Raw genomic sequence first — 25,977 nt, forward strand, 5'->3', positions numbered from 1 at the left:
AAAGAGTGTGTTTGGACAGAAAAAACAAAAAAATCAATTGGACTAGATTTCTAGATCGAAGACGTTTCACCTCTCATCCAAGAGGCTTCATCAGTTCTGACTGACTGGTGTTGAGCTAGAGATATTTATACCCCTCAGTGGTGTTTCAGTCCTAAGTTAAAAATTATGCTAAGTGTATGACACATTATTTAAGTTTAAAAAGATGCTTAAAATAATAGCATTGGTGGTTATAAAAGTGGTGAATGGTTGTGTTAGAAATGAATCAATCAGTCAGATAATTATTAGGCTTTAATGTGTTAGACTTCAGTGTGTTAGTAATGTAGTTTAGTAAGATTCCAAGTTTGCTCTAGTCTGCTCTGTTTCAAGGTTTGCAGTAAGCCATGACACCAATTGTTTTCTTGTATTAATCTTGTGTTAGATTTATGTCTGAATGATTGTTTTAGTTACGCACCACGTAACAACATCCACACACATTGAGCTACCTCATTTTGTTATTACTAGGTAATACGCAGCTGCTCCAAGAATGTGGAGCTCTAGATAAAAGATGGAGTCTGTGTAACCATCTGTGTAAGGGGTTAGCCCAAAACTGATAAATGTATTAGGCTCTGTGTTTCCGGGTGCTTTATTACCTGCTCTCTTCTCCAGCAGCTTGTCTGAAGGAGGGAGCTAAGAAACAACCCGGATTGTGTTCTGTAATCTTTATTCATATATATTTTTTTAAATAAACCAGCACTAAAATCAAGAAAGATGGACTCCTTCCTTACTCAGATCTGTCCAATAAAAGAACTGGGGTATAACAGTTGAAATAAAAACAAAAATGCAAAATTATTAATTTACTACACAGAAACCAGACTAAATAAATCAAATGACCAAGATGTCAGTTCATCAAAACGGTTTTCAATTACAGATAACAGTTAGGCAAAACTCCAGAAAGCTCATTTAATTTTAGCTTTAGCTAAGACTAACGGTCTACCACCAGCTAGCGCTATTGCACTCTCACTTTAGCTTTGTAACATCAGTTGGTTGTATCTGAGTGTAATTACTGCAGTTTGGCTAGGTTTTTTTCAGTTAAATAATTTCTATGGAATCACTATTTTCTGTGGTAAAACAAACATCTTAACCTCTTCATTTAATTTTGAACAAATATGTAGTCATTGTGTGTTAACTTTGTAGGGCAGCACACAGCTTGTGCTCCTATGATGCAGAGATGAGACTCCCAAAACAAACTCAAACAATACAGAAGGAACAAGGGGTGAATGAGAGACTACAGCGCAGTCCTCTGGTCTAAATAATTCAAAAATAACCCACACAGCCCTTCAACAGTGTGTTCAATGTGTTACAGAAGTTTGGTGGGAATTGAAAGAAGAGTCCCATTAGTTGCGGTGTAGATTTTTTTCTACCAGAGGCTTATCTGCCTGCCCCTTGATGTGGATCAAGCTTTTGGCATTTATTCACATAAACAAACACACTCACAAAGACAGGCTCTAAAAGCAGGGCTACAATTAGGCAAACCAGCTTCATTACTATTCTGCCAGATAGATGAAGCTGAAGCTGACAAAAAACACCCTCAACCTTTGCTGCCTTCAGCCCACCTCACATGCATCATCTTCACAAACTCAAAAAAAAAGAGGAAAATAAAAAGTCCTTAACAAAACACTGAAATTGTTGCAGCCTCTTCTGTCATTGCCTACGCTTGCATGTAGAGGTGGGAGTTGAATTATTTACTGGACCTGATTCATACAGAGCCAGATTCTTATGAAATCCTTTTTATGGGTTATTGGGTTACATTTAAAAAAAAAATAACCATGTCCTCTCATCAACTCCCTCTCTCGTCTTTCAAATTCCATTATCCGGAAAGGCCCCATGACCCTGATACATACAGGTAAAGAAAAATGAGATATTCATTAGGCTGCATGTGAACACAGTCTGCTTGTCAGCCTTTTCATTGCCCAAACAACCGACTGTTCTTTATATTTTAAGCACAGCCCATTCATCTTTCCCCCTGCTAATTGGCTGCTAGTAAGAGACTTCTGGCACAATGCCAGGTCTGTTTAAAAGAAGAACCACACAGCAAGACAACCAGAGACAAACAAAAGGATGCATACACTCATATTGAAGCATGCAAATGGCATAGTGCACACATATTGTATATAAAACACACATTATTATCTCACTCCACTGCACACTTACTTTAATTGCCTTTCTGACACTAACTATAATTAATTGTGGTCCTTCATTTATGTATGGCGTCCTGTAAATCCTGCATGGACGTTTCTGGAGGGACAAATTGGCGATGAGACACTGCCTTGTTTGCTAAAGATTAAATGTTCTCTCCAATATACACAATTGGTGTTGAGGCTAGACAAGCAACTCAAGTGTTATCTACTCTGTATTGTTGCTCTGCAGCAGAATAATTGCCCTTTTGGAGGGACAGACCTTTCAGATGAAGTAATACCCAGTAAAAATGTGCTGCAAATTATGTTTTAGCTGCTCTGAATGTAGAGTGGGCAGGAAACTGCTAAGGTATTTAGAACAATATTTATGAAAGCTGATAAAAGAGCCACTCAGAGTTTGCATTAGCGATGTTTCAGCAGACTTCAAAATAGTTACTAAATATGCATCCCCAAAAATGTGAACATGACATCAGGTTGCTACATCCTGTGCTCCTACTGTCACCAGTGCTGTGTGTGTGTGTGTGTGTGTGTGTGTGTGTGTGTGTGTGTGTGTGTGTGTGTGTGTGTGTGTGTGTGTGTGTCCTGGCCTTCACCATGTGAGGGCCTAAACCACCACCAGCCATGGACTTGGGTGGGTAATTTTGTTGTGTGTAGGTTAAGTTGTAGATAAATGTTTTCTGATATTATACATACACAATTGATCAATGAGCATGCACGTTTGATTAATTCTGTATTGTTAATATGTGTACATTTTCTTTTGAGTTACCGTGTTTCCTGGTCCATGGAGGGGGGGGGGGCGCTTCAGCCGAAAGATTGGACTGAGGAAGCAGCAGGTTTAATACCTCCCACTAGGCCTGGACTGCACCAAGTGCTCAATACAAGGAAGGGGGGAGTCTGGGAGAAATCTATTGTTTATTTGTTGGTAGTTTATGTTAGAACTTTATGTCAAGTTATGTTAATTTCTTCACATGTAAAGGAAATATTTAGCTGAGAGCAGTCTGTTTAGTGTTCATTAGGTGATTATTTTGGTAGTGTCTTTGGTCTACCCCTTGTGTGTACTATTGGTTTGGCCAGCAAATATATATGTTCCCGTGTGTGTAGTGATGGCCGATGAGGCTTTGTTGAAGCTTCGACACAGTATTCACACAAATGGTTCATTACTTGAGGCCTCAATGACTCAGTGCTCCAGTAGGACACCTAGTGCTCAAGAAATTGAAGTGCAGTCAAGGCATGTCGCTTATTGGTTCATGGATTGTTTGGGATTTGATTCGCCATGCACATTCCTGTTCGACTACACTACATGGTTGTATGGTTTCAAGCTGACACAATAAAATATAACATAAACATTGACACATGTAGAAGACCATGTTTCTTATGTGGCACGTCTGAGTGTAACCCTATATGCTCCTCACTTATATTTTGTGTTATGAAACATTTAAATGGTGCTGCTACATTCATGAAATGTGGTCTACAGATTCAGACAGATGTCATTTGCACATGGGACTGGTGCAAATACAAATTATACTATGGACTTTGGCAAAGTTTGTTTTGGGGTTCATTGGTAAAGAGGTCCATGGGTATGTGGGTAAAGAGGGTGTGGTTGAAGAACAGGACAGTGGGTGTGTTTGTGTAACTGTTTGTGAGTTTTTATTGAGAAATAACAGTATATCCACAGTTTTTGGACACAAGCGGTTTCTCCTTTTACAGGCCATCTCCCCAGCCTTGGAAAAAACCCATTCATATGACATAGATGAGGCTGGGGTACACAGGAAATGCTTGGATAATTCATAGAGGTTTGGGTAACTGTGGTGGCAATTTTTATTATAGCGCCCTTTAAGTTTATTAACTGATGCTTTCAAGTCATGGTATGCAGTTATTTGTGTGCTTGTGACATTAGACAGTTGACTGTATCAGCATGTTTGTAGTGATATGCATGCCTTTGTGTAAATGCTGAACTAGATAACATGTATTCTGTTTTAACCAGTATTCTGTTTCCTTTATCTGTTTGAGCATCTGTTTTCTGTTGTTGTATGCTGAATATAAGAAGGGCAGTCACATTCTGTTCATTGAGCTTCTTTGCAACAGACTGTATTAGACACTCTGTTCAGAGTTCACTCCTTCCTGCAGGAATAAATATGTAATAACTTTCAGAATTGATGTTAAGTATTTATTTTACACTCACTGAGCTTTAAAAGATATTTTTTCCACAACAGTAACTATATATGCAACATATCTATACCTACAGTATATATATCTTATCTATATCTAACGTTATTTAGGACTATCTATGTAACTATATCTAGTGTTATTTAACTATGTAACTATCTATTTCTCTCTAACTTACTATCTATTGATCTGTCTCTCTATCTCCAGTGATTCTCCACTAAATACACAATCTGCTACAACACTACTAACTCTCAAAGCAACTAACGCAACAGCAACAAACCAACCTGCTCTCCAAAGACATTTCAAATGAACACCAATAAATAGGGATAGCCTATCTCTGAACACACTCGATCAAGCAAAGTGATTCACATGACAAACCGAACCAATCAGCTGATTCACCTGACGTCCGATGAACCCAACTGCTTTGGACATCACTCAAGTGATTCAAACGTCACTAGTCACATGACCAAAACACACCTCAGCACAGTGGTTCGAAACATTTGCTTTATGAGCTACCGCGCATGTGTCGGAGCCTCGGGTGCCATAAGGCCATCACTACCTCTGTGTGTGTCACTTGTTAGGTCAGTTGGTTTTTGTTGAGGTATCAGAAAGTTCAGTTTGCTGTATTTTGAGTTTCCTTATCTTTTGTTAACCTCTTTTAGGGCCCAATTTATCTGATGTTAATGTTTGTATTTTTTCCTCACTTTTGGGTTAATAAAAAGCCCATTATTTTGAACTTTGAAAGCTGTGTCTTTTTCCTTTCTGCTTGGTCCCTGACGGTGTGTGGGTGTGTGAGAGAGAGAGAGAGAGAAAGCCAGAGAAAGAGAAATAAGTAATTCAAGAGGCGTAAGTTAAAAGGAAGCAGTAATAGTACAACCCTCACAAAGTCAAACTGTCACAGCTAATATAATTATAATTAAAAGATTTGGTCCAGACAGAGGAATAACTAAAGCCTAATATCCAGTGTTCATTATCTTAAAAACTGAAAATATCACCATTTTGCTTTGTGATCAAAGCATTTTTCTTTCATTTAATAAGATCAATGTTAAATTCTATTAAGTGGCTGTGCTTGAATTATGCACGCCAGCATATTGTGGCAAAAGACACGCTCCTCTAATGCACTTTTAAAGAGAAAGCACTGAGACAAATCAAGCATTCAGCTGGATCAATGTCTTTAGCTGACAGCTACTGAATAGCTAACATCCAAGTGTTTGTCAATAAACTGTGTACTGCGGCCAACAATGGGAGTAAACTCTAAAATAATTCACTTACATGTGTTTACAATGTGTGTGCCAGTGTTTGCACTGGGTGAGTGTGAAAAACACTGTCAAATAAAACCCTGAGGCAAACACTTACATGATGAATAAATTTAGAGAAAATACTGAGAACTAAGGCAACATGCTGTCTTCTGTCATTGACATAGTTTTTACCAATGAGTGTGATCAATTGTTTTTGATTACACATCCAGCAGACATTACATAATGTGCTTTCAATAGAAACACAGGGTTGTGTCAGGAAGGGCAACGAGCATAAAACCAGTGCCAAATGTCAACATGCGAGTCGTCAGGTGACGATTCGCTGTGGCGACCCCTAAAACTGCAAAAGCCGAAAATGACTGCAGTTTTGTTATGAACCACCGTGGTGTAAAATACCCTGCTTGGGTAATGCAGACTGTGCTAAATGGCTGTGTGTCATTCAGTTTAATTACCGCATCCCTTCACACTTATGCAAGATTATTCATGGTAATTTAACATCCAGGAGTCATACGGCTTCTCTTCGGCGAATGTGGAAAGAGGAGCTGACTCGGTAATTCAGTCAAGGATTTTTCACATTCCTATAATTCTTTTGTCCCATTTCTTGAGTTTTATGCTGATAATCCTTTCTTTGGGAGCTGGCTATAATTTTTCTCTAACAATAAAAATGAATATTTTCATTATTAAAATAACAGCCTGCAGCAAGTTTGGAGAAATGGTTCATCAATAAATTAATGTAAATCAGTTTTAAGACAAACTTCTAAGACAAACTGTTGGTTGTATGTACATTTGCCTTTTAATGCAAACAGCATCACACTTTGCATAATAGTTGAGCTGCCTTCACTACAGATTAGATTTTGGAGCCTAAATTCCAAAAGTTCATCTTGTGCTATCATTTAGTGTACACAAAAAAATATTGGCAGTATGATTCCTCTAACAGCTGTATCTGTATGATCCTTAAAATCACTAGACAGTTGATGTAATGAGGTATAACTGTCACACGTCACATGACATCTCTTTGACATTTGAAGAACTGAATGTTCTGATTCATCACCAACATGTTGCTATGGGAAACTGCTGATGCTGCCATTTTGTGTGGTGCAAATATAGTTATTTATAAAAGTCATCTGAATGCATCTGCAAGGCTTCCTGCAGACACAACCATGTTGAGACTGATCTTTTCCCCTAAAGAGGAACTTCAAACCCACACAAACTCTTTTCAGATTCCCCAGACACTGACTATACACAGTAAGAGACAAATGACCAAGTGAGCTGCTAAGTTTGTCATCACAGCATGGTGAAGGCTTCATGAAAAAAATCTAAATTTTCACAAGACTGTTGAATTTAACAGCTTTGGAAGCTGTTATTTGATTTTAAAAACATGAAATAAAAGAAAAACTGAACATGTACCTCTGGTTAAAACCAAATCACACACTACCAAGGAGGCCATCTTGTAGCATTACTCAAATCAAGAGGAGTAGCCTTGAGAAAGCAAAATGAATAAAACAGATGTGGTTCTTACCAGTGTTAGATCCAGACAGGTTATACCTGGAATTGGCCTTTTTGATGATGTTTTCATGGATCTGGTACCACTCACTCTCAGTGTTACACCTGAGACAAATAATGAGAGGCAGTAAAAGAAAATAAATGAGCTTTCAAAATTTTCCACATAAAGGGCCAATCCATTAATTAAGTGGTATACTTCAAAAAATGACTGGACTCACATAAGGCAGATTACAAAAAAACTGTCAAAATTGACGCAACACAGACAAAAATACAGTATTTATATGAGTCAACCTGGAAAAACTGGATCCTATACTTCCCATTATGCAACAAGAAGTATCCAAAGCATTCACACTTTGTAACACAAGCTTTCTGCTTTAGAGCAGACATATTACATCAGGATTTTCTCAAACTTGACAAACCTCACTTAAAATGCTAAATATTAGACTTCACATGACAAGGCAGATTTGTCTAAAGTCAGTTGAGCTTCCCTTTAACTGTAACACCTGTCTATCTTTGCTGCTAGTGCTAGTATGCTAGTCTATTGCACTGCAAGTTCAAGTTCAGTTTTATTTGTCACTCCAGTCATATTTATATACATGTACAGCAGAGTGAAATTTCATTTCAGTACAAAACAAAAGAACAAATTAAAACAAGAAAGTAAGAGCAATAAAAAAAAAGACAAGTGCCATGCTAAAAGTGTAATCAAATGCTTGAGTTAAAAATATTTAAAGAGACATAAATAAGCATAATACATAATAAAGATTGTTTTGAAGTTAGCTATATTATGTGAATGTGCAAAGTTGCGGTGTGTTAAGTTGGAAGAAACTATAGCATATTCTCGATGTTTTTATGGAGCAATATCTTCTGCTAGATGGCAGGAGATCACACAGTCCATGGGAGCAGTGGAAAGAGTCTTTCACAATGCAGACAGCTTTCTTTCTGATCCATCCTTGTAAATGTCCTGGCTGGAGGGGAGTGAGACCTAGATGACCTTCTCAGCCATCCTCACAACATGCTGCAGTGTCTTCCTATCAGACACCTTGTGCTCTAAGTACCTGGTTGCTTGTAATGTATAAAATGAATATTAAAAAAAACATGATTCAATTATATTAGTTTGACTCTGACTAAAAACAAAACTTATTCCGTTTTTAAATAGGGCAGGCCAGGTCTGAACAAATCCTTACTTGCAATGGCGTCTCATCTGACACTGACTCTGAAAACATTCAGCTCAGACCTTTAATGATAATTCAACTAAACCTCTCACTTGTGTTACCACAGGTATAGTGAAAATGGTTGTGAGCTAAATGTATTTGACCAGTCAGTCTTATCCAGCTATAATTTAGGTCATGCTACTGCGTTGACTGCAGCCTTTTCTGTCCCTTGGGGCATTGTGCAGACTAGTTTGGACCACAGTATATTCCCATTCCCAATGGTAGTGAAAAAAAAATCATCAAGTCTCTGAAGTACAATAGGAAAATGTTCACTGACTACCTTTTTCTTTCTGAAACGTTTCTGTTAACACTGCAGTCATTTAGTTAGACACCAGCTAACGAAAATGTCTTGAATTTTATTGTGATGTACTGAAGCTTCATAAAAGGGATTTCTAGCACTGTTTCCTGTTGTTGGTATTTTGAAAATAAATTTGACTCATAGCTCATTTTAAAGCCCAGTGACTCGTTTAAGGAAAAATTCTTATTCACTTTCACTAAGTTAGCTTAGTGTAGCGTAAAGAACCCCCTGTAAAATCACTACTTGTGGTTTATGCTCAGATTACTGGATTGTTTTTTCATATTTTGCAAGAAGCAAAATATTGACCTATTCCTTTAAGTACGCCATTGTTCAATAACTGGAAGGGAGAACTTAGTGGTGAAAGATTATTGCAGTCACTTACGCATAAACCTTGAGCAGGTGGTCATCCTTGGAGTCAGCCGTGAGGAGATCAGTGATACTGATGACAGCGCAGCCAAATGGTCGCCTGTACTGCACACTACACAGATTCTTCTTCTCCCCTGCTCCCATCCTCCCTGTGCACACATAAATGTACACAAAGGATCTACAGTCAGGACAGTAGTGCTATGAAAGCCAGAACGATTTAAAAAACATAGTGCTCAGTGTAAAGAGAAGCAGCATCATACTGTAACTCCTACCTATTCTTATGATGTGCACAACAACGTAGACATCTTTTCGTAGATCACTGCTTCCCAAATCCTGCCAAACAGGACAGGAAAACATACTTCAGCATCAGGCTGATTTATTGTCAACAAACTAAAGAGCACCAACTTTGCTTAAAGTTTTCAGCATAATGGAACATGACTTATGTCAGCTGTCCATTGGTTTAAATTACTCACAGTCAATCTTTGTAAACATAAAGTCATGTTCACTACTCACCACAAATAGCGTGCATTGTCTTTCTGTCTTCTCTGGTGACTTGGGCAACCCATTCTTATTCAGCCTGACAAAGAACCTTTCACTGTACAAGTGGAGAGACACAGAGAGGGAACACACATTGAGATGAATGGAGTCAGGAGTGATGGGTGGATGTCATTATACCCAAGTGCATCCAAGGCACTGCTTAGAAGAACAGAAACAAGCTTAGAAACAGTGTCAAACATGTCAAGTACCAAATGGTGGACACTGGAAAAATTACTTCGTACTTCTAACTAAATCTGTCTGAAGCCTTGAAACAGAATGAGGCAGGAGAAAAATAGGCAGAAAGAGAACAGAGACAAAAGGATAGAAGGAAAGAAAAGACAAAGCTTCAATTACTGAATCGAATCCCCAACACAGAATGTCTGCAACACATCTGACAGCAGAACAGCAACACGTGGTGTCTCCCCAGGTAAATAAAAGATTTGCTCTGTTGTTGCATGTTGTGGATTCTCTCTAACACTTTTTAGCCCAGGTATGTACAGCCTTACAACTGCTAAGCCAGCTGTCATTGATTGTGTCAGGGCTGGGATCATAATTAGCAAGGTGAACACTGAAAGAAAAATTATCCTGCTAAGTGCTGGTAAGTGTCAAAGCTCTGTGTAATTTAATGTTTAAACTGTACACAGGCAGCAATTGCAGTCAGCCATATACCATAAATGCTTTGTTTCTATTGCATTTTTGTACAATACTGTTAAAGTGTTGAGAGAGAGACTTAAAAAACAAACTAAGCACAGGCAAAACAGACCTACAGACAGGGAGACACACACAGTGCAGACCTACTTGATACATGCCTCTGTCAACAAGAGTCTACAGCTTTGCTACTATCCTCTATGAGGAATATGTCTCTCCATAGTTAAAATATTTCAGTCTGGGCAAAAGTGATGGAATAATCGACAGACTGCCAGACTGACATTTGGATTTCTAGAGCTGTGATGCTAGTGCAGCTAAAAATAAGGTTATAAACAGCCACACTGCGACAATTGGAAAAGTAAATTGTCTGATTTAGAAAGGACACCAAATCATGTTTTGGATAGCTGACAATAAAATGTCTGGGCACACTTTCCCACTGAACTGAATGAGAAAGTCTGAGAAACATTTGATTGGTAGTGTACTCTAAATTGCAACTTTAATATATGAAACTCAAGAGCAGAATGAAGTGTCTCGAAATAAAAACTTTGGCCTCAAATGTTCTGCATCACCCTTCATGCAGACAGGAAATTACATGCATGTTGGGCAAAAACAGAAAGAACCGACACAGATCGCCTTTTCATTCTCTTTGTACTTGGCCCTCTTTCTACTGTATCTTGCGCACACGCTCTGTGAGGCAGCAGAGGCATCCTGCTAGACCTATGTCATCCTGGCTGGCAAGCTCTGGGCTAATCCAGTTAGGTGACTTTCACAGTCCACTGATAAGCAGAGAGAGAATCTTGTAATGCGCCAGCGCCTGACAATGAGCTAAGTCACTGGCATGGCCATCAGCGCAGGCCATAGTAGGCCCATTCACACAAGAGCAGAAATGACCCCAACAGATCATATAAAACTGACTTTATGCTGCATAAAGCAGCAATGGATTAGGATGTTTTATAATAGCCTGAGCTATGAAAAGCTCTTATTACAAGCTTCAAAGTTGTCATATCGCTTGTCTGATGTAAATAAGAGGCTTCTTCTAGCACTGTAATTCACAGTTTTGTGTATTTAGGGCAGTGAGTGCTCATGTTTAAATTAATTATTAATTATACAAATGCAATTTTTATACATGTATTCCTTCAGTTGAGCTTTCCATTTATCAGCCGTATTGGAAGCAACCAGTTATAGCTGTCCCTGGTAGGCCGCTGCAGCCCGGGTTCGAGTCAGGGTTGCGTCAGGAAGGGCATCCAGCGTAAAACACGTGCCAAATGTCAACATGCGAGTCGTCAGAGTGACGATTTGCTGTGGCGACCCCTAAAACGGGAAAAGCCAAAAGTGACAAAAAATTGGAAGCAACCAATTGAGATCGAATTTGATTTAAATGCAGTTATTCATCATTAGCTGTTCTCTGCAACTTTCCAGGTCATTTATCCAACCATATAGAGACAGATTCCTATGCATTAGACATGAGACTTCCGCATGCTTTCCCAAACCCTAATTATTGCTCTATTGTTGAAACCCCAACTGCCAATTAACAGCCACTCCTGCAAACACAGACACACAAGCACAAGTCCCTTGCCCTCTCTTAAACATCCTCCCACCCACTGCCACCAACTCTTCTCCCTCACAGCTGCAGCGTGTTGATCTCCCGGGCTAAGAGGACCATTGTCCCTCCAGTGGGACCTTATCTCCCTATTTCACGACTCTCATTAACATAACATGAATGGCCTATTTCCCTCCCCTCTGGGCCCTAACAGCGCTCACTATTCCCTCACCTGATATTGATGACTGCATAGGGAGTTGTGCTCTCACACAACAAGGTGCCGGGTAGTGAGCAACTGGAGTGTACCGTATAAATTGACTGCAAGTGCTGCCCCCATACCTGTTTTAAAAAAACATAAATCCACCCATGGAGGCCACCTAGAAAGTCTTAAACCTTGAAAACATGGCAGACAAGTGAAAGAACAGAAGGAAAACACACAAGGAGGACCCTGCAACATCCCTGTCAAAAACATACACAGCCTGAGGTATCCACAAAAATGTGCACAAATGCACGCAAAAATCTCGCTATCCATGAATGACCTTGTAAAACCCAAGTGGAGGTCAAACAGAGGAAGGGAGAAGTGTGTGTATTGTGTGTGTGTGTGTGTGTGTGTGTGTGTGTGTGTGTGTGCAAATGTCATTATAAATATGTGTGTATGTTTTAGAATAGCATCAAAAGCTATAAGGCTAAGACAGCAGCAGGTACAGGTGTGAGGGTTTGTACACTATACCCCTGTGTGTGTCCTGCTCAAGAGGGACACAAGGAACACAAAGAAGCTGCCATGGTCCACAGGAGCTACCGGCTTTGGCACAGTACTGAGACAACAGGTCAGACCCCCATCTGGTTTCTGACACACACACACACACACACACAGAAACCACCAGCACAGAGGGAAGGCTTGAAATGGCTCCCTGCCAGGCAGGTTGTGTAAATGTGTGTGCTGTGCATGTGTGTGACTTGACAGTGAGAGACCAGATTGGCGAGCTGCCACTGCAAGATTTTCCTCAAAGAAAACTGATGTGATCACAACATACACTGAAAATTAAAACCACAAAAGTACAATGGCTGAGGGTGTTGACTGCTTTTATCTCCCAAAAACTGATAAACAAGATAAACCTTTATGAGAATAACTGTCCTTCGTGTTGATTAATATGCTATTTGCTATATTCAGTTTGGATAATGATCATTGTGTTTCTAATGTACTGTACACATTGAAATTCTGCTTTTGTGACACAGATATTTTAACTAAAGCCAATTTCTCAAGAAAGTGTAATGTAAATCCAAATACATGGCTAAAGGTGTCTTTAGTCAGACCTGGCAAAGGTACTTAATATTTCACAATGGCAAGAAAATGGACAGGGAGGGATAGAAAGAAATAGACAGCAAGGCAGAAAACTGATGAATGATAGTGATGCAGAGAAGGAGAATAGGACAAAGTTCTTCATGATAATGATAATAATGATAACACCGGATGCTAACTATCCATTTCAAGACAGAGCATAGGCTGAGAACAGATGAAAAGTTGCCTTCATTATTGCCAAACCCTTTAACTTAGATCACAATTTTGGATTTATGAGTCAAAAGGAGAAAAAAGAATATTGCAGATCTGATTCAGAATCAGACCATGAAACCCAAATATCCTTGAGCATTTCTTGTTTCAAAAGGAGTTTCAGTGCTGTTCAGTGTCCAAGTACACTTTAACAAACTACTTCATTTAATAAATCTTCATGAACAAAATTAGAGCAGCCTTTATGACATCAGAAGGGGCACCATGAAATAACCTAAATCAATTACTTGCATACAAAATAATTAAAAAAAACAAAAAAAAATTGTTAGTATTTCTTAAAATAATGGGGAGTTATTTTCTTTAAAGCCTCTACCTGAGTGGCCGGTTCTCCCGTCCATCATAAATGTGGAAGAAGACTTCTAGCTCTTCCCCAACATTAGCACTCATCAGGCTCTTCACATGCACGAGCAAGTGATGGGTGCTAGCAGGCGCAGGGGTCTCCTTCTTACGATGCCGATGTTCCATCTGCAGAGGAAAGAAAACAAGAGTAGAGAAAAGTTCATCTGAAACTATGAATAAATACAACAAATTAACAAAAGTGATTAAAATACATATATTCTACTGTTCTGATACAGGTTTAGAGGGGTAGATTTGAAAAGGTTTAAAAAAAAAGGTAAAATCCATAAGCTTTAAATCCTGAAAGATCCTTAAATACAGGATTAAAGCTTATCAAATACTATTAGTGCTGGGGGAAAAACAACATTACATCTCTCTTAATACTGGCCAATCACATTCAGTAGTTATATTCTGTGTTGAGTTCCTTAGTCAAAAGTTTGGAGGAACTCTGTAGCAGATTTGCACATATATTTGCAGACAGTGAGAAAGCATAATATGTAGATTTGGTTGATATAGATCAAGTTAATACAGTGGGTAATACTGCAGACTATCAGCAACATCAGAAGCTTAGATGCAAGAGGCCTGGCTGTATTGTATGATTTGCTATTTGTTGCAGTCTTGGTGCAAAAGAAGCAAATGGGACAGGATGCACAATGTGCTGCATATATTGCACATAAACACTTGCAGATGTATTTATGTACTTTAGAATACAAAGGCTTTCACAGAAATCTATTACAGCCTTCTATAAAATACATGTAATGTCCTACATCATCTCAAGCAAGTATAAAAGCAACAAACTTGTGTTTACCCTTTCCTGTTTAACTTACACATATATATTTGAGTAGGATAATAATTTTCTTGACACAAAAATAAAACATGGCTGTTATTTGTGTTCCAATGAAGTGACTGCTTAATCTCTGAAATTTAGGAACAGAGGCGTGAAGACTCACACTAAATAAATTTGAGCAAAAAACATTCAGACAGCACTGCACAAAGGCATCTCAGTGTCTGGTAGTGCAGTGGATTTATTAAGTCAATCTATATCAATAGCATAAATACAGCCTCAAACAGTATGGTGCAGAGTTGTAAATACTATCCAGATCAGCTCACCCATTTACATCTCTGTTTATGAGAGCTTCATCCTAAACTAATCCTAACATCCAAAAATACAAGGACACACAGACACACACAGCACACCAGATGGCCAGTAGAGACACTGCCAAATTTTGCTCCACATTCACTTATGCAGTAGGATGTGAAGTGATGGTGAGGGGGATGAGGAGAGAAGAAAAGAAAGAGAGCAGACAAAAGACTCTCACAGGAGTAATAAGCTGCAATCATGTTGCATAATGAACAGTGAAACTCAAAAGATACAGTTTGAAATTTTCATCATAATCACTCCATGCCAGTGCATTTACTACCAATGGCAATGCTGCTTTGACAAAATATAAAGGCAATAAAACATGTACTAAACAAGTAACTAAGAGAAGGTTTGGGTCTCTGAAAGTTAATTGTCATGCTGTAGTTAAATACGGGATAAACAGTAACTGCCTAGAGGGTACAAAATTTTAAATATAAAATATGCTTTGGAAAACAGTGGACTATACTATGAAAAACTACTAACATGAGCCTTTCAGACTTAAAGTGGAAACTGATACACAAATCAATCTGTCAAAATGATGAATATGTTTTGATGCTTTAGATCCCAGAAGAAAACATACTGAATGACCCAACAACAAGGCACTAGCTCTGCTTTTTACTTTACCATTTCAGCCTTACTCTGCATAACAGGGCTGAGGTGGTTTTGACGCAGAATGACTAGGTCCTAGAAGGTCTAATTTATGCTGTGGGATTTTATTACGAGGTTATTTTTGGTGTGTTGTTTAAGCTGCCCAGCAGGAGCGGAGTGAGGTGATATGACAGCTTCAGCATGACTAGACACAAAGGATAGACATGGCAGCCTTGGATTAAGGCTGCTTTCCCTGTTGGAATCACATAATGCTGTGGACAACAAAGAGAGGCCAAGAGAGAGAGAAAGATGAACAGAGTGAGCATGACCATGTGTGCTTGGCCAACCATCTTATTATTGCTCACTCTGTAATCTTTTCCTAAACAGCGGGAATCAGTCCTGACTGAGTGACAGTTGAACTACAAGTAGATTCTAAAAAGAATGGGGTCAAACTGAGGCCAAAGCAAAATTTCAAGTCTTTCTACAGCCCTCCATTTCATCAATCCCTTTTCCATCAATAATTTGAGCCTCTTTTCATCCTTCTTTTAAGCTTGCGAGAGGGAGACCTATGTGGAAAGCATGAGATGTGTGTGCAGGCTTATCACTTGAACTCACAAAGGAAGTTTGACTACCGTGTATCTAAGGCCAGGTCTGATCTCCCACTGTCACTTAGGACCTAAACTCTGGTCCACTCTGCTCCCACTCTGTACTGAACCCATTCACTAAGAAAAAAATTGGAAGCTTGAAGCTGGCATGCTTTTTTGTATCACTTTTAAGCTACTAACAAAATAAAATGTTTCAAAGACTGTCCGTTTTCAGGATCCCAATAAAAATCAGGCCTTAATCCCTACAAAGATCTGTTGTAACCACAACAGAAAGCACACAGCATTGCTAGAATATTTGGCTGCTCTGTCCATTTAATCATTTTAAAGAAACCAAACCTTTTAAACTTGCTGCAGGAAGTTAATAAACAACTGTCCTTTTATGCATGTAGCACACAGAGTTCTGTTTTTTGTTTTTATTCACCTTAGAAATTTAAGTCCAATATTCACTTTTAAGATACTAAATGCAGTGCAATGTTCAGTAAGAGGCTAGTTGCTAACTTTGTTGATTTTTTGCTGAAATTAGCTACCTGCTGTGGCTGAAAACTATATCAACGACAAGGAGAGTGAAACACAGTAGTAAAGTTGCGCGCCATAAAACCAAAACACTAAGTTTAAAGATGCTAAAGTGCAATGCTGACGTGGGGGAACAGCAGAGCCAGGTGTAAATTCACTGCGGATTTGTCACAACAAGTAATCCCTAAAACATTCATTATTGCAGCTTTAAACATTACCACACTTTATCATAATTAGCCTTTGGAAAAGTCACAGCAAACTCAAACATTTTGATTGAAACTCATATGTAGTCTGTGGCATACCTGCATGGAATTTCTCTTAATAAATGCACTGAATATCATCCCTGTATCTGTGTCAGTATCTGCTTTTTTCCCCACTGACATTATGCAGCAGTCAAGCTACATCTTCCCACGGTAACACCTCACTGCTATTTCAACACACATACACCAGGTAATCCCTTTCTCAGTTTAATTAAGCCACACCACGGCAGCACAGTGCAAGACAGAAACAAAGAAGCTATTCCCATAAACAAAGACCTTACTGTTAAATATTGATATAGTATGGACTTGATGTGGTGATGTAATGTGTCTCACTGCGCACGAATGTGTGTTTTTGTGTGTGGATGGCAGTGAATGCCAGTCCCTTTATCTTGTCCCAGTACAGGGGAATTGTGGTCATTTGCTCATTTTGCACGCCATTTAATAGAGGTGCATTTTGCTTTCATCCTCCTATAGCTGCTTCTGTTTTGACTTACAAAAAAGAAACAGATGGATTAAGAGAGCTTCAATTACCCCTGTGTGTGTGTGTGTGTGTGTGTGTGTGTGTGTGTGTGTGTGTGTGTGTGTGTGTGTGTGTGTGTGATACAATTCTCCCCGTACTGTATCAGGGCAGAGAAGTGGTTGCCACGGTAACAGCAGTTGGGGCTTCGAGAGAGCAGGAAGGAGAATCAGGGTACAAACAGCAATGAAAGGAAGACAGGAATGAGGATGAGAGGTACAAAAACAATTGGAAAAGGAAGAAATTCACACATTCAGATATACTATTATTCTACATGCCAGAAACAGACACTGATGCCTGTATCTCACTGAGTGTCTAACACTGTAATGGAGTTTACTGTTTAGGATTTGGAGAAACAGCTGAAACCAGGCCCTGTAATCACCTGCACTTCCACACAAGATGAATGTGACATGATTATAGGCCCACTCACCAGTCTGTAAAGCTCTGTGACACTGATTTCATCTGGGTCCACCATGCTGAATTCTCGCCTGGGGACCAGGTCCAAGCCAAGTTGTCTGTAACAGAAAGGCACATACAAGATCAGACAAATCATACAAGAATAGTTAAGTCATATTCTACTCTGTTACAGGGAAAGCAAACAAGGACAACTGGACTGAGGATGAACAAAATGAACATGTATCATACTGACCCACAAGCGCACAAACACATACACACACACCAGAGCTGTCACATCACCTGTGCCAGTCATTTAAATAAACCTGACAGATCATCCTCTTCTGTAGAACAGATGAAAGGAAAAAAATCCTCTCCCTTTAGCCCCATGCAATGCCTGCTGTCCTCTTTATCCTTCTTCCTCCAACAGCTCCCTCCCTTCTCTTTCTCTCTCCGTTCATTAACCCTCTCTGTTTGTTCATGTTCTCATTGGTGTCTACAAACAGTTCCACCTCTCACTTCCACTACCTTTTTCTTATCACCCTCTAGGCTGGTCCTCTTGGTGGAACAAAATGGCAGGCTAGAGTGTGTCCCCTTGTCAGCAATAAATGAGACAGGCTTGGTCAACCATACAACAGTGCACAATGAGGAACTGTCCAACCAGATGCTCAATACAAAGGAGGTGTGTGTGTATACTGAGTCTCTGAGGACTGCCCACAGCAGGGAAATGAAGGAGGCTGAAGGGTAAGGACAGACAGTGAGAGAGAATGACAAAACTCATGATTTTTTATTATTTTGCCCCTGTGGCATAGAGAGTAAAGAGAGGATGGACAGAGGATGTGCTGTCTCTGTGAGAGGTAAAGAGACTTGATTCAGTGAGGAGTAAGCCTGCAGGGAGGGTAGGTGACAACAAAAAATAGATGAGCAAGGAGAAGAAGAAAGTGTCAGAAAGAGAAAATCTGGGAAAGAAGGTAGAGAACTGCAAGACACTCTGGGAAGGAAGCTTGGCAGGCAGAATAAAGAAATAGGTGAATTGGTTGGTTACTATTACAATACCCTGTTTTTATGTGAAGACATATGTCTGATCCTTTAATTTTCAAATGTACTTTCTTTTGCTTTAAGTGTCAGTTAAGTTGATCAAATAATAAGAGTAAGATTTTAGATTGATTGCTTTCCAGGTGCAGCAAAAATAAAACTTTCAAACAGTTGAAACTGTCTGCAGGTAATCCCTTAAAGTGAGCAGTTTAATTTATTTTATTCATCTAGTTTTCAGGAGATATATTGCCATAATATGGTTATGCAGATATGAGAAGATACTGGGAATGAATCTTCAGCGGTGTGTTCAAAACGACTGTGGTCTTTTCATTACTAAGAAGACTTAAGTCCAGCGCAGTGACAATTTGTGACAATTCTTTTTTGACACACTAAAATAAAATTCAGTGCTTCTGCTATCGGATACATACATTTAGTCACCCTTAACTGAGTTACTGGAGTCATTATAAGTTCACAAAGTCCCTTTTGGGTATACTTTTGTTTCTGTCATGTCTCATAAAATGCCTTGGAATTTTTAGACATGATAAAGTACCAACACAGAGTTCAGCAGTCCTTTGTAATTTGCTGTTGATTCATGCTCTAATTAACAGAGGCAAGAGACAGGCAGGCGGAAAAGGAGATGCACCACTCTAAAGTCCTGTCTCCAAAGAAGCAATGCTGCTGAGTGTTTTATGTTTATTTATTTCTTTTTCAGTACAAACCCCCTCAACAGTTCTTATCCTATCAGAAAGTACTACCAGAGCATAGACTTTTTGTGCCAAAGAACTATGGTGGAGAAGTGTAGTGGTTAAAAACAAACAAGGAACCAGTCCAGAAGTAATATGTAATAGAATAGTGTGTAGTTCATATATAGATATTATTTGTAGTAGTCATGTAAGGGTGAGCTAAGTATTTATGTAAGCTTGATCTGTTTCTCTTCTCTTGCTCAAGAAAGAATATCTTGGCTTATGTCCTCCTTGTTTAATTTATGGGTAAACATCCAGAGAGAAGTCATCCTTAAATGGGAAATGGACATAGCTTTAGCCTTATGTGAACTGTTCGTGTGCTCTGTTAATGTTTAGAATAGGAGATGGGCACTAGGTCAACGCAACCTAGAAGTTCATGTACTGGACATCTCAGACAATTCTAGGAAGAAGGGGTGTAGAGCTGGAATGGGACTGTGACTCTGGCTCAAGCAATAGAAGTCTGTGTAACTGCGAGAAGATAAAAGATAGGGAAAAAATATTCATTAACCTCACTCCTATATGGTGTCACTGAAACACAGGCTAGCCAGTACTATCAAATTCAGTTTAACTGTACTAGTCTTGACTTGGTCTCCGTTTAAGTGGTCTTGAATACAACACTACATCTTGGTTCCTAATAAACCAGTGGGCAGAATGACTATAGACCTGTCACCCTGACATCGGTAGTTATGAAGTCCTTTGAGATACTAATGCCATCAATTTGGGGTCGACCGAAGGGTTAGTGGAAGGAGTGATGGTGCTGCAGTCGTGAGTGTGCGTTTGGACCCGGCCGGGGGGAGACTCTGGACTCTGAACTGACTCTACCTTGTGGTTTGTGGCCACAACGACTGATGGACTCTGTGACAATCTTCTTATTTAATACTATATCTATTCCATTGTAGGAGGAGTGATTCTGTTCTCTGTTCCCTATCCAGGTTGTTGGATTGTCTCATAAACCTATTGAACTGTTCAAAATAATTGTAATATTAAATGATTATTGAAATTGGGATGATTTGCCTGAATTACTTTAGTCCACATGAGACTCGAACAACGACAGAAGCTAATATTTTAGGCTGGTGTTGCTCCAGTCAAAAGACTTCAGAATTCCTCAAAATTTCCCTGGAAATTTCACCCAAAAAGAAAGCTTCCAAGCCAAAGAAGGCTGGTCCCAGCATCGGCGAGCTCATCATTAAAGCAGTAACCGCACTGAAGGATTGGGGCGGTGTCTCCACGGCTGCCCTCAAGGAGGCTTTGGCGGTTATGATGTGGACAAAAACAAGGATTGCATCAAGATCACCATCAAAACCCTGGTAGCCAAGAGGACTCTGCTTCAGACCAAGGGCACTGGGGCTTCAGGCTCTTTCAAGATCAACAAGAAGGCTGACACTAAGGCCAAGAAACCAGTTAAGAAAGCTGCTCCTAAAGCCAAGAAACCAGTTAAGAAAGCTGCTCCTAAAGCCAAGAAACCAGTTAAGAAAGCTGCTCCTAAAGCCAAGAAGCCAGCTGCCAAGAAACCAGCAGCCACCAAAAAGCCCAAAGTAGCTGCAGCTAAGAAGCCTGCAGCCACTAAATAGTCCCTCAAGAAGGTGAAGAAGCCTGCAGTGGCCAAGAAAGCAGCAAAGAGCCCTAAGAAGCCCGCCAAGAGTCCGAAGAAGGTAGTGAAGAAAGCCCCTGCTGCCAAGAAAGCCCCTGCCAAGAAGGCAGCCAAGCCCAAGGTGAAGAAGGCAGCACCCAAAAAGAAGTAAGCAGACATCAGGCTGACCTAGTAAGAGAAAGGAATGGATTTCAAAAGTTGAGCAGAAGATAAAAATCTGCTGAAACTTTAAGTCATGAATTATTAACACACCAAAAAAGTAAGATCCACTAAGCTGATGGTACTCTGTGTCTGTATGTTTCTGAATATTAGAAACCCCCGTCCTCCCTGCCCTTTATCTACTCACTCATTGCCCCAGTCCAATCTTGCTGTGATGTGCTGCTTGACGTCCCTCATGCGGTCATGGGTGAGATGGCCCACCAGCACCTGCCTCCTCAGGTCCAGGATTTCATTCATCACGTGCCACAGTCGATGGAACAAATCACCCTCATTCTTCTGTAAAAGGAGGAAAATCAAAGGAAGGAAGGAGAAGGAAAGGTGAGTCAGTCAAGGGAAATGAATGAAAATGAAATTGGTAGGAAGGAAAAACAGAATGAGGAAGACAGAGAGAGAGGAAGACATAGATAAGATGATGAAAATAAAGTTACATTGAATACATTGAACCATCAAAAACAAGTGAAAACTAAGTGACATAGCACACATTAGAGAGCCAAATCAACATCGAGAGGAAGCGGGTGGCCCAGAGAAAGAAGCAGACAGAGACTTAAAATGGTTTTGTCCAAATTAGCTTCAGTGTCCTGCTGATTTTTTGTCACAAATGCACTTTGATCTGCAAGTATTCATCAGCTCAATTTAATCAGCACCCCGAGATAGCTTAATAGGTCACAAACACAATCGATCTCACTAATGAGTGTGTGTGAAGAAGCTCTAACTGCTTGTGGCTTTCGAATTACCCAGGGCTAAATCAATTCTCCTTCATGAAAAACCTATAAAGGCAGCTTCGCTTAGGCGGCAGCGATATTTAAATCAATGCGAAAACTCTGTGTGTGTGTGTCGGGATTCTTACCACGTAAAGTTGCTTCCACATGGCACCCCAGTCTCGCAATGTTGACGTCATCTCTGTGATGACAGAGTCTTCAACAGGGATGACTGTCTCAAATTGCCTACAAACATACACACATGCATAAGAAATAAGAGATCGCACATCTACCACAGTCTGCACACACAAACACACACACACACACACACAGGAGTGGAAAAACACAGATACACTACATTACTTACCCTTTGTTCTTGATGTGGGCATTCTTCAAGTGGATGTAGCTGGATGGGAAAATCCCCTTTGGGCAGAAGATAAACAGATTAATGAGAAGCTCTTCAATGCTCCCCAAGTTATTTACATCCAGTGCCATTAGCATTTACCTACTAGCATGTGGCAGCCATAATCAATACAATGTTGTACACAATGTGTGTGTTTGTAGGTTAAAAGAAGGAGAGGTGACAGAGAGCGGCGTAGACAAAGAGGAAAAAAGTGAGGAGCAATGGGACTTAGGTAACACAAAAAGATGAAAAGCAGGTTTGGGCCTTGTTGGATGCTAATGAACTGCAAGTTGCTCCCTACTGACTTGAAGAGGATCAAAGCAGATGTGTATGTTTAAGTATCTGAAGGCAAATGAAATACGCACAAACTCTGAACACACCCCTCACACTTCACTCCCAACTTGCTTTATATTGCCACATGGTCTTCTGCATAAAAGCTTTCAAAATCCATGACTGTCAATCAGCCTGTCAGCTCATGTCATCATCTTTTGTGCTTAAATTACCAGTAATTATTTAGATGGTTTAATTGGTTGGTTTTGAACAAGGACAGACTTTTATTTTCTATATATACCCACACAGACTGTGTTAAATGGTGTTGGGTTTGAGCTATAAGAGCTGTCTTTAATGTACAGTTACAGTACAAATAGGTGGACTGCTACTCTTTAAAGAATGTCAGCAATTAGAATGTGAGCCTGCATTTTAGCTATACCTAGGGTAAAACTACATGTATATACAGCACCAATACAATTATACAGGATCAAACCATCTAGGTTCTGTGTACATAATGTGTGTGACCAGGTTGTGGTCCAGGTTTGGTACAATTATTCATTATTTTATCACTTCTAGGCCTGGATAAAAATATAGATTTCTGATTAACTGAGCATTCAATATTGATTCATAAAATCCCAAGATGGAGCCCTGTGATAGACTGGTGGCCTGTCCAGGGTGTACCCCACCTCTCGCCCAATGTCAGCTGGAATAGGCACCAGCCACCCCGCGACCCTATTCAGGAATAAGCAGTGTAGATAATATATGGATGGATGGAAATCCCAAGACCAATCTGCATTTGTGCCTTTTCCCAGTAAACCTGTGTGCTACATGTTATGTGTATGCAGAGATTACTTGTTGTGAGTGGTTCAGTTTGGGTTTCATGATGTGCATAATGTCTACTTTGTGGAAAACAAGATGTTAAAATGTGCACAAGTAGATGTCAGAGTAATGTAGATGACAGAGGTTTGTCTGAGGCTACATTAGCCTATTAGCTTAAGAGTCTTGTAAGGGGGAGCTGAATGAGGGTTCAAATGAGTTAAAGCAACATATGCATACCAAAAAAGTAGCCTCACCTTGGCATTTGGATTCTTCAAGATGAATCCTCTGTACCAGCCTGCAGAGAAAAAGCACCATTTTAATTTCCAGCATGTCGCCTTTATATCTGGCCCAGACAATGTAGAGAAATACAGAATACTGTTTATTTAATAACATAAGGATAAGGAAGAAGATGCTGCTGTGGTTGCGTGTGAGGGAGAGAGAGAGAGAGAGAGAGTGGATGTGAATGTTTTGACAGTGATTTAATGACAATGATCACATCCTCCTGAGAGCTGCATGTACAAAGAATAACAAACCTAACAAATATTTTTAGTTCTAATACAATGGCATATGAAATGGGGACTGAGACAATAATGGATTGCTAACTAAATATCTTGCTGCCAACTGAAAAACTTTCCACTGCCGATGAAAATGTTAACACCATTTTAAATTTTTCGATGTTATAGCAGCACTCAAGAGCATTGCAGTAGAAACTTATTTTTAACAGCCTGTGTTTGCAGTGACCACAGGCTAATTTGCAGCAGTATCAGGGTGAGAAATCTCAATATAGCCACAGGAGTTTCAAGCCAGTGACTTCTATGCCGGTCCCAAGCCCAGATAAATAGAGAGGGTTGTGTCAGGAAGGGCATCCAACGTAAAACGTGCCAAATTCAAACATGCGAATCATCGGTGTGAATTTCATACCAGATCAGTCGAGGCCCGAATAAACAATGACCACCACCAGCGCTGCTGGCCTACAGGGTGCTGGCGGAAATTGGATTACTGTTGGTTGAAGAAGGAGAGGAGGCAGAAGGGTTTGTAGACAGAGAGAGAAGAAGAAGAAAGGCAGGAGTATAGGTCTGAGAATAGGGACGCTTAATGTTGGGACAATGACAGGGAAAGGTAGAGAGCTGGCGGACATGATGGAGAGAAGGAAGGTAGATATACTGTGTGTGCATGAGACCAGGTGGAAGGGTAGCAAAGCGCATAGTATTGGAGGGGGATACAAACTGTTTTATTATGGTGTGGACAGGAAGTGAAATGGGGTAGGAGTGATCCTGAAGGAGGCATTTGTGAGGAATGTTTTAGAGGTGAAAAGAGTGTCAGACAGGGTGATCAGCCTAAAGTTGAAAACTGAAGGGGTAATGTTGAATGTAGTCAGTGGTTGTGCTCCACAAGTAGGGTGTGAGTTAGAAGAGAAGGAGAGATTCTGGAGTGAGTTAAATGAGGTGATGGAGAGTATTCCCAGAGGGGAGAGAGTGGTGATCGGGGCAGACTTAAACGGGCACGTTGGTGAGGGGAACAAAGGTGATGAGGAAGTGATGGGCAGGTTTGGTGTCAAGGGAAGGAATCTAGAAGGACAGATGGTGGTGGACTTTGCTAAGAGGATGGAAATGGCTGTAGTTAACATGTATTTCCAGAAGAGGGAGGAACATAGAGATACATATAAGAGTGGAGGTAGGAGTACGCAGGTAGACTACGTTCTATGTAGACGAGGGAATCTGAGAGAGATTAGTGACTGCAAAGTGGTGGTAGGAGACGGTGTAGCCAGACAGCATCAGATGGTGGTGTGTAGGATGAAGAGGAGAGGAAAGACAGAAAAGAACACCAATGGTGGAAGTTGAAAAAGGAAGAATGCTGTGAGGAATTCAGACAGAAGTTGAGACAGGCTTTGGGTAGTCAGGAAGAACTTCCAGATGACTGGGAAACTACAGCAGAAGTGATCAGGGAGACAGGTAGGAAGGTGCTAGGTGTGTCATCTGGAAGGAGGAAAGAAGACAAGGAAACATGGTGGTGGAACGAGGAAGTACAGGACAGCATTCAGAGGAAGAGGCTAGCTAAAAAAGAAGTGGGACGTAGAAAGGACTGAAGACAGTAAACAGGATTACAAAAAATTGCAGTGTAGAGTGAAGAGGGAGGTGGCAATGGCCAAACAGAAAGCATATGATGAGTTGTATGCCAGGTTAGACACAAGGGAAGGTGAGAAGGACTTGTACAGATTAGCGAGAGAGAAATAAAGATGGGAAGGATGTGCAACAGACAAGGGCGATTAAAGACAGAGATGGAAAGGTGCTAACAAGTGAGGAGAGTGTGCAGAGAAGATGGAAGGAGTATTTTGAAGAACTGATGAATGAGGAAAATGAGAGGGAAAGAAGGGGGGGAAGAGGTGAATATTGTAGAGCAAAAAGTAGCTAAGATTAGCAAGGATGAGGTGAGGAAGGCTCTGAGGAGAATGAAGAGTGAAAAGGCTGTTGGTCCAGATGACATACCTGTAGAGGTGGAAGTGTCTAGGAGAGACAGTAGAGGTGGAAGTGTCTAGGAGAGACAGCCGGGGAGGTTCCATTTAGTTTGTTTCACAGGGTT

General features: G+C 40.1%; 1 protein-coding gene and 1 pseudogene across 1 annotated transcript in view; one reads left to right on the plus strand and one right to left on the minus strand.

The window, feature by feature from the left end:
* Positions 1-25,977, minus strand: part of dock4b (dedicator of cytokinesis 4b) — a 173,618-nt gene that overhangs the window by 101,430 nt on the left and 46,211 nt on the right. The window contains 10 exon segments of the mRNA XM_020614412.1: positions 7,116-7,204; positions 8,991-9,123; positions 9,247-9,307; positions 9,488-9,569; positions 13,580-13,731; positions 17,657-17,741; positions 21,335-21,483; positions 22,055-22,151; positions 22,273-22,328; positions 23,652-23,692. Coding sequence (XP_020470068.1) covers positions 7,116-7,204; positions 8,991-9,123; positions 9,247-9,307; positions 9,488-9,569; positions 13,580-13,731; positions 17,657-17,741; positions 21,335-21,483; positions 22,055-22,151; positions 22,273-22,328; positions 23,652-23,692 — 945 coding nt within the window.
* LOC109968257 (histone H1-like) lies at positions 20,403-21,139 on the plus strand (annotated as a pseudogene).

Source organism: Monopterus albus, unplaced genomic scaffold (genome assembly GCF_001952655.1).
Source record: "Monopterus albus unplaced genomic scaffold, M_albus_1.0 scaffold145.1, whole genome shotgun sequence".
Classification (NCBI taxonomy): domain Eukaryota; kingdom Metazoa; phylum Chordata; class Actinopteri; order Synbranchiformes; family Synbranchidae; genus Monopterus; species Monopterus albus.